This window comes from Sinocyclocheilus rhinocerous, unplaced genomic scaffold (assembly GCF_001515625.1).
Source record: "Sinocyclocheilus rhinocerous isolate Xijiao unplaced genomic scaffold, SAMN03320098_v1.1 scaffold1022, whole genome shotgun sequence".
Classification (NCBI taxonomy): domain Eukaryota; kingdom Metazoa; phylum Chordata; class Actinopteri; order Cypriniformes; family Cyprinidae; genus Sinocyclocheilus; species Sinocyclocheilus rhinocerous.
The window spans coordinates 806,563-815,095 of record NW_015656677.1 but is presented as its reverse complement, the minus strand read 5'-3'; the positions used below and the strand labels follow the sequence as shown (position 1 = coordinate 815,095).

General features: G+C 41.8%; 1 protein-coding gene across 1 annotated transcript in view; it reads right to left on the bottom strand.

Moving 5' to 3' along the window:
* Positions 1-253: 253 nt before the first annotated feature.
* The window catches only part of LOC107720761 (PHD finger protein 21A-like), a 25,683-nt gene continuing 17,403 nt past the window's right edge, over positions 254-8,533 (bottom strand). Inside the window, exons 9-17 of the mRNA XM_016528585.1 lie at positions 6,273-6,563; positions 6,007-6,108; positions 5,862-5,913; positions 5,675-5,754; positions 5,506-5,566; positions 3,961-4,309; positions 1,693-1,880; positions 1,449-1,552; positions 254-1,207 (exon numbers count right to left, since the gene is read on the bottom strand). Of these exons, the coding sequence (XP_016384071.1) occupies positions 515-1,207; positions 1,449-1,552; positions 1,693-1,880; positions 3,961-4,309; positions 5,506-5,566; positions 5,675-5,754; positions 5,862-5,913; positions 6,007-6,108; positions 6,273-6,563 (1,920 nt within the window). The 3' untranslated portion in view covers positions 254-514. The remainder of the gene's footprint in view (positions 1,208-1,448; positions 1,553-1,692; positions 1,881-3,960; positions 4,310-5,505; positions 5,567-5,674; positions 5,755-5,861; positions 5,914-6,006; positions 6,109-6,272; positions 6,564-8,533) is intronic.

Genomic DNA, 8,533 nt, shown 5'->3' with positions numbered 1-8,533 from the left:
CCTACTCTAAGAGGGGCTCTTTAACTTCACAGCAGATAACTAGATGAAGTAAAGACAGACAGGACTACACCAACACAAGCACATCACTACAACTATTTCACTTTAACCGAATGAAATTACAACAAATGTGCTCCTAATCAAGGTTAACTGAGTGACGTTTTACAGAGAGGGAAATATGACCAGTTTATGAAATGAAATTCAGTATGTAAAAGGTTGAAGGCACTCTGGGCACCTGTACAGGAAGGAATTTGGGCTCTATTGGTCTACAAGAACCAAGACTAGTTTGCCTTGGATGTAGAAGTACTGATGACACAGTTTTACCATTTAAAAAAAGTAAAAGAAAAGAAAGAAAATAAAAAAACGACAACATTTATTTGGATATAGATAATATATATATATATATGTATAATATATATACTTATAGATTGGCAACTTTGTGCACCAGTCCAAGGTGCAATAGGAAATCTGTTTAAATGTTTTGGTGATGTAAATGTGTTTAGTGTGAGGCTGAGAACTATTTGGGGTTGTCCACGCTGCTTAGAGGGGATGGCAAAGCCTGCTGAGAAGGTTCTGAGGTTTTGCCGTTGTTTACGCCATGACTTCCATCTTCCTGCAGCTCCACTTCCATCTTCCCAGCATCCTCTAAACAACTGCTGTCACTGGGAGGGATGTTCTCGGAGCCCACAGATTCTGCGGCATCGACAGCACCCTCCTCTTCTTCCGGGTTCAAGCCGGTACAAACACAGTCCGTTCCTCCATTAGTTTTTACATCCCTGGCCTGAGCCAATTCCGCAGGCTCCGGCGTTTTCACCGTATCCATCATCTCCTCGCCAAGTGTGGTTTTGGGCACTTCCGGGGCACTAACTCCCGATTCACCTGACGCACCCTCAGGTGTGACTGCGGCTGCTGGCTCTGCCATTTCGCCCACCTCTGGCTCTGCCTTCACTTCGGGAACTGCTACGGCGGCTGGTACTTGCACGCTAGGCTCGGTGGGACTCTCCTGCACACACACTTGTGTAGCGTCCTTTGAGTCTTTGATGCTCCCTGACTCTGTGCAGTCCTGTTTGGAATCCTGTAGGATGTCCGTCTCCATGGACTGAGTCAAGTTAAAGCTCTGGATGAGGCGGACCAGGTGTTTTACCTTGTCCAGAGAGGCTTGCATCTCCTTCTGACGGGCAAGTATGCTGTTCTTGGTCTCCATACATTTCTGTTGAAGAAAAGGAATACAGCATTATATAACAAACACAAATTAAAATCTTAGAAGAACTACGGTATACTATGTAACAAGCCGTACTGAATATTTGCAGGGATAAAATGAGAAACAGCTGAATGTTCCTCTTAAAATTGGTTTTCTGAGGCAAAAATCCCTTCACAGACACGTAGAACAATTGTATAATTAATCTTGTATCCAGAAAAGCTCCAGTTAAAGAGAAAAATAAGTAACACACTGTTATAGAGTTGCTGAGCTGTTTCACTCTCTGTTCTAGTTGTTCTCGTTCCAGCTTTAGTTCGGCACTCCATTTCATTAACTTCTGCTTCTCTTCTTCTTTTGCTGTTGGACAGGAACAAAACACTCATAAATTGAATGCACTATAACATAGATGTATGCGTTTGGTTATAAACTCTTTTTTTACACTTAAAATGTAAAATTGGGGTGCAAATTTCAACAACTGGAAATCAAAATATCTCTACCTTCTTTGTAAGCAATATAGGAATGGACAATTGCTAGGGTTCCTGGCCATGGAATGGCCTCTTCCTTCTTCAGAATCTGTAAAAGAAACTCTCTCAATAACAGAACAGTGCTGTGCCCACTTGACCCCTGGAAAGCCATAAAAGAAACCGAGATCAATTGTATATGGCAACAGTGATGAACAACAGAACTTCAATGGGAGTGCTTGATGCTGTCTTACACTTACATGATGGGTGGAAAAAAGGCACAATCAATACCAAACCATGTGAGAGCTTACAAAGGACGAAGCAGCCTTAATGCCTGAAGAAACTCATTTTGTTTAAGGGGAGAAAAATGTACACTTCATTTTTGGTAGGGAAAGGGGAGTTTGATCTCTCAGTTTGTCTCCCATTTCTAATGATATAAAAGTGTGTGTGCTTGAAAGGACTGAATTCCAGTTAAAAGGAGACATCACTGACTGGCCTGCGAGATCCGAATGAAATTACAACAAATGTGCTCCTAATCAAGGTTAACTGAGTGACGTTTTACAGAGAGGGAAATATGACCAGTTTATGACATTAAATTCAGTATGTAAAAGGTTGAAGGCACTCTGGGCACCTGTACAGGAAGGATTAAAAGTAGTTTTCTTTAAATATTCTCTAGACTGACAATGGTGACTTCTGGAAGGCCTTAAATATTCATGTCGGTATATTATGCCACAATAATGGACGCCATGATATGAATGTTTATCCGTTATTACCCAGTCTTGGCTCAAATGGTAACAGGGCATTATGGGAATGTATTAAGGATAAGTATGTGAATTTTCACAGTAGATTGTGAGAAATTGCAGCACATTGTTGATATAACCAAGACCCCATCCACTAAGAATCACAAGCTGGGTTTTAAAGCCATGAAATCCTGACTAATCAAGATAAATCTATCATTTAAAACAAACTAACAAACAAAATAGTAAACATCATCCCAAATACAGAATCCATATTGTGGTAGGTTCTCTCTTGTGTTTAAACAGCCAGAATGAGCTATGCATCGTTCTTCTGAAATCCCAAATAAATATGCACTACTGTATACATAGTCAAAAAAAGCACTTACAAAGATGCCCTAAACGGATATGTGGAATTTGATATGCGTTCAATCCTAGCCTGAGTGGATATCTTCACAAAGCTAAAAGGGATATGCTTTTTGGAATGGCCTGACATTAACATAACAAAAGGTGCCAGCCGTGAATTACTTTTAAGACTTTTATGACTTAAGATGTTACCTGGGACAGGATAAGATACTATGTAACACAACGAAAAGCCAGCAAAAACCAGCAGAAATCTGTCATAAACAGTGCTTCCCACTTTGTACGCAAGCAACTGGCTATTGTTTTCGATTTTACAGGATGTTGGCAAGCGTAAAAACCAACAGATAAGATTTAAGCGCTTTTTGAAAATTTTGCTCAGAAGGTCTCTTAAGAGGTTCTTAGTGCGTTTGCTTTAGTTATCTGCAATAAAGCTTGTGCTTTAATTAAGGGTTTTCTGTCATTTCCTTATTACTCAATTTGGCTCATACATCAAACCCTCAAGTTTAAGACAGCAAATTGTGACTTAGTCATTATTGTTTTTCAAGAAAAAAAAAAAAAGGTTTTGGAAAAATGGGGATGGGACTAATCCACTATATTTTAGACTAAACACACAGTAAGAGGATATTACCATTATTTTTTTACCATAAAAAAACAAAAACAAAGCATTTGGCAGTTCGGAATTCAAATAAAAACAGACACTCATTATGCAATGTGCATCTCTGAAATTGAGGAAGCTGGGAAGAACGGCAGGTGTCAGTACCACCGCCCCCTTCTTTTCCTGGACCAATCAAATGACAGCGGGAAAGGCGGGGAGGAGAGGAACTGACTGCTGATTGGAGGTATTTGTCTAGTGGCTCACTGGTGACTGGACTGTTCACTCAGTCAGGGCACTGGATATTTAGCTAATAGTTTTATTATTATTAATATAATTGGGATTATTGGATTAATCACTATTAAAAATGTATCATGTCATTATAAGCAATGGTTATTTTGGCTTAAATGCCAAGATGGGGTGTAAGAATTTTAAAAATACTATACTATAATTACTTCAGGCCTGATATTTGTGTGGGAAGTAGAGAAAGACTGTTCACTTTGTAAGACTGCTGGCTCCATTTCAACAAATAAAACAAATAAACACATGAATGACAGTGCTGGTAGGTCAGTCTTTCTCTTTCCAGGGTGGATGCTGGACTCTAACAGGAGTTACCTTGCTCCTGTACATTTTGAGGTGTACAGGATGAATGCAGTGAAGGGTTTTGGGGGGTAGGGCCAGCCTGTGATGTAGAGGAATCTACTAAAACAATAATAATAGTGGGGCCTTTCAACAACATGGTCGCCCAGACTTGGCAGGTGGCTACTTACATCCCCGGAGCTGGGGCTGGGCTGGGGGACAGAATGAGGGTGGACAGAGAGGGGAAAGCCCCCTGTGTCAGGCCGCTCAGGGGCTGGGGAGGCGGGAAGGCTGCTGGTGGGGGAGAGCAGGGGGTTGCAGCCCAGCTCCGGCACCGCTGTGCTGCTGGTGGTGGTGGTGGTGGTGCTGTATTTGGGAGGGCGACCTGAGTGAAATGAGACAGACAAGAAAAGAAAAACAAACAAAAAACAAAAGGAACAGAAAAATGGAGGAGGAAAAGGGGAAAAGAAAGAAAAAAAACAAAGATGAAATAAAATAATGGCATTTTCTGGTTGCAACATACCTTAGAGAGGGGATCCTCATTGGCTAGCATGGAAACAAAGGAAAGGAGGGAGAGAGCGAAGGAGAAATGGAAGGGAGGGTCACCAAAAGCCGTTAGTGCAACAGACGACCACAGCAGCATACAGGGAATTTGAAAAGCAATGAGCGAAAGAAAGAACAAAAGAGAGAAAGTCTAAGCTGAAATCTAATCTCAAATCTCAATACATTTCTCTGCAGGTGGCTCCTACAGGAACAAGCAATGCATCATGCACTCTAAAATAAGCAAAACAATGAATATAAACATAACACCTAAAGATGTTGAAATGACAACCAGAGAACCAACAGACAAACTCACTTACACACCTAATTCGACCTTACTCACATCAGCACTCAAGTCGATAAGTAGAGTCCAAGTAAAGAACTTTCAACAATATCATATATTATAAAATATAACGCTCAAATCTTTAAGGTGGTACCAAGTCAGGTCTTTCAAGGCCAAGCTTAAGTCAACACTCAAGTCTTTGAGGTAGAGTTCATATAAAGTCTTTTAAGGCCAAGCTCAAGTAAATCCCCAAGTCTTTGGGGTGAAGACCAAGTCAAGATTTTCAAGGTCAAATCAAGCTAAATCCATTATGTTGAAGCACAGCTCTAGAAATCACAAGAAAATAACAAGATATTCTAAAAGAGTAAAAAAAAAAATAAAAAAAAAAGAGCGCAAAGAGCACAGAGCGCAAGAGGCTCAAATCTGAAGTGAAGCAACACTGAGAGGACATATTTCTCCCTGTAAGCCTACTGACATTTTGGAGTCTTAAGTCAAATGTTAACAAGTCCAAAATAAGCCAAATTCTCTGGAAACTATACAAACTGGGGAAGAGGTTCCTTAACCACCACTTTTATAGCCCACTTTTTAGGTCTACTCAAATGATGTAGGTCTGCAAAGAGATCAGACCCTAGCAAAGACACAAAGCAGAATTGCAAGAGAAAGCGGAGAGGTGTCTATTAGGCGTCTGTTAGGTGGTACACAGAAGCAGCAGGGCTACAATACATCAACTTAAGCAACTAAGACAGGCAGGTACAGACCTCTCTTCCTGGTGCCTTGATGCAGTGGAGTGTTCAAGTAAGTGACAGCACTCTTTTTCCTCTGAGATATATGAGAGAAATCGGAATGTTAGAGCCAAGTTGGAAGTTCAATCTAAGCTCTCAAAATCAGAACAGATGGAGGAGGGAACTACAGAACATTTGTTTGTACCTCAGGTTCAAACACTGCTCCACTGTACACTGGGTTGGCTGTTGTTCTCCTCTTACGTTCTTGTCTTCTACTCTGAATCTCTGGAGAGCAATGACATCCCATGCACATCTGGTTAAAAAACATCCTGTCCTTGTAACTTTAATTTAATGGAAATCCACAGTGCAGAATTGATACCAGTGGGACTTACCTTCAAGATGGCCATGTGTGACCAACCCAAGAGACACCATAAAGGCAAGTTTCTGAAGGAAGAAAATTTATTAGTTTATTATTTAGGCTTCAGGCAAAATTTGTCAGACATGATGGTTTTGTTAACTCTGTGAAGGTACCAGTACCTGTGGGCTCTCCTCTCGTTTGATCTTAGCTGGAAGAGGAGGAGAGGATGAGGGTGGTGTACTCGTGACCACCTGTTCTGGTCCTCCCTGTGGTTTCACAGTCTGAAGCAGAGAACAAGAAACAAGATAAGCAACCCAGTCAAGCTGTTTGATTCTTAGTGCAAGAACAAAAGTTAAACCTATCCTATCTGATAAAAAAAGATTTGTCTGAAAAATGTTGCATGTCTGGAGCAAACGATCAAGCTAATAGAAACGGGTGCGCTCACCTTCAAGTCTGAGTTAAGGTTGCTGATCTGAAGTGTCTGGGCAGGACTGATGACAATGCCTGTGACTTGCGTGGTGCCACTCATGACTGCAGTCATGGTCTTGTCAATGGTGGCACACTGCTGTCCGTTCACGATGTGCACCTGGTGAATGGGCCCAGCAGAGGCAGGCAAAGATGACGTAAGCTTGGTGGTGAGCATCAGGGGCCGCTGGATTAGAGGAGCCGCCACCATGGGAGGAGGAGGAGCTGGGGCGATGGGTACATTGATGGGCATGGGGGGTTTTGGTCGAACCTGTGCAATGGTGGAATGGGGTTGGGTGAGAAAGCAGACAGAGGCTTGCCAAACCAATCGATCATGAAAGCCACTCTGATTCCATGCCCCTAACATCCATGCTGTTTTGTGTTAAGAGGCAACCTCAGCCATAAGTAATGCTAACTCTGAGCTCTGGTTCACCCCTCAGTGACTAGTTTAAAAGTGGATGAAAATGTGTGCAGAGCTCAATTTAGGAACATCAAAACAAACCAGCAGTAGGAGTGGGCAACTCTGGCCAACAATGTCCATCAGTTTAGCTCCCACCCCTGATCAAACTCACCTGCCTATAACTTTCTAGTAATCCTAAAGACCTTGATTAGTTGTTCAGGTGTTTGACTGAGGTTGGACCAAAGCTCTGCAGGACAGTGGACTTTGAGGGCCAGAGTTGCCCACATAAGAAAGTTAGGGTGTGCTCACACTTGTAGTTCGGTTCTCTTGGTTCGTTTGGTCTGGACCAAAAAAGAAAACTATACATTTGGTCCTGGTCTGCTTAGTGTTTACACTGGCATTTTTGACAGCGAACCTAAAGATACCGAACCTAAAGGCATAGTGATACGTTCACAACCTGATTGGTCACTGAATGACATATTTCGTGATGGAACTTAATGAACACCCCAAACAATAGGGGTGTTCGACTTAAAGCGGCTCTGCGCAGACCGATCGGTGTATGACATCAAAGTACTGCTCAGCACCGCTTTAAGTCGAATACACCTAATGCCATCTGCTGGACTAAGCGTGCACATATGATTTTATTTTTATGACCTGCATACTCACAAAGAGCTTATAAAAGGCATTTTACCTACTCGTTGCTCCACGTTTGCCCTTGTTTTGGATAAACCGCTCGTTCCGCGTTGTCAAATCATGTCGCATAGCATTCTTGTCATTACATCCTGTTTTTGGTTTGTTTAGAAGTATTTGGTCCATGTTGCTTCCATATTTCATTCGAACTGCACCAGAGTACATTTGGAAGTGGACCAAGACCCATTCTTTTAGCGGTCTCAGTCCACTTGTTTGGTGCGCACCAGGGTTCGGATGGCAGTGTTCACACTTACTCAAATGAACCGCACTAACAGAGCAATTGCACCAGAGTTTGTTTTAATCGAACCAAACGTGACACGTGTGAACACACCCCAAGTCAAACAAGTTTGGAACGATATAAGGGTAAGTAAATGTTGCGTTCAAGTGGATTCATCTGAGCTCGCTTTAGCATTACATAGCTTTTTGAGGTAAAAGGTGATATACTGTCAGTCTTTAAGGAAGGTGGGGGTTAATGACAGGGTCAGCCAAAGCAATATCAAAGAACTGAAGCAACAGCATTGTTACAAAGGAACAAACAGCAACACGCTGTCTTACTCTGAAACACCGTGTCTACACCAGACATAAGCAACGAACATACAGAAGTAAGTTACATTTTTATACCAATGGACTTCTGGTGAGTTATTCACCCAAATGTTAAAACAACTGTTGTTGAAGGGGTCATGCACCTCAAGTCGTTGAGTGATGGCACTTATGGGTCACTTCCAGTATAGACACGGTGCTTAAGGGAGCTTACACACTAGATAAAGCTGTAATGGAGCATTTGACAGACAGAAATGCATTTATGGCTCATTTCCACCGAGCAGTACGGGTCAGTACAGTACAGTACGGTACGATTCGGGACCGAACACCCTGATCCAGCTTGCGTTATATAAGAGGAAATAAAGACAAAAGCAAACAATTCAGTCAAACGTATGCTACAAAGTCAGCGCTGTACTTTACTACAGTAAAGTTCAAAATAAATATATAAAGTTAAACATAACTTTGTGCTCAGCCAAAACGATATGACCAGGAACAAATAATAGATTCATGAGACCACAAATGCCTGTTAAATATATCCAAAACTAATTGCACCTCATGTTTAATCACTACAGAGACATCAGAGCCAGCGGCAAATGTCGGAAGGACTAGCC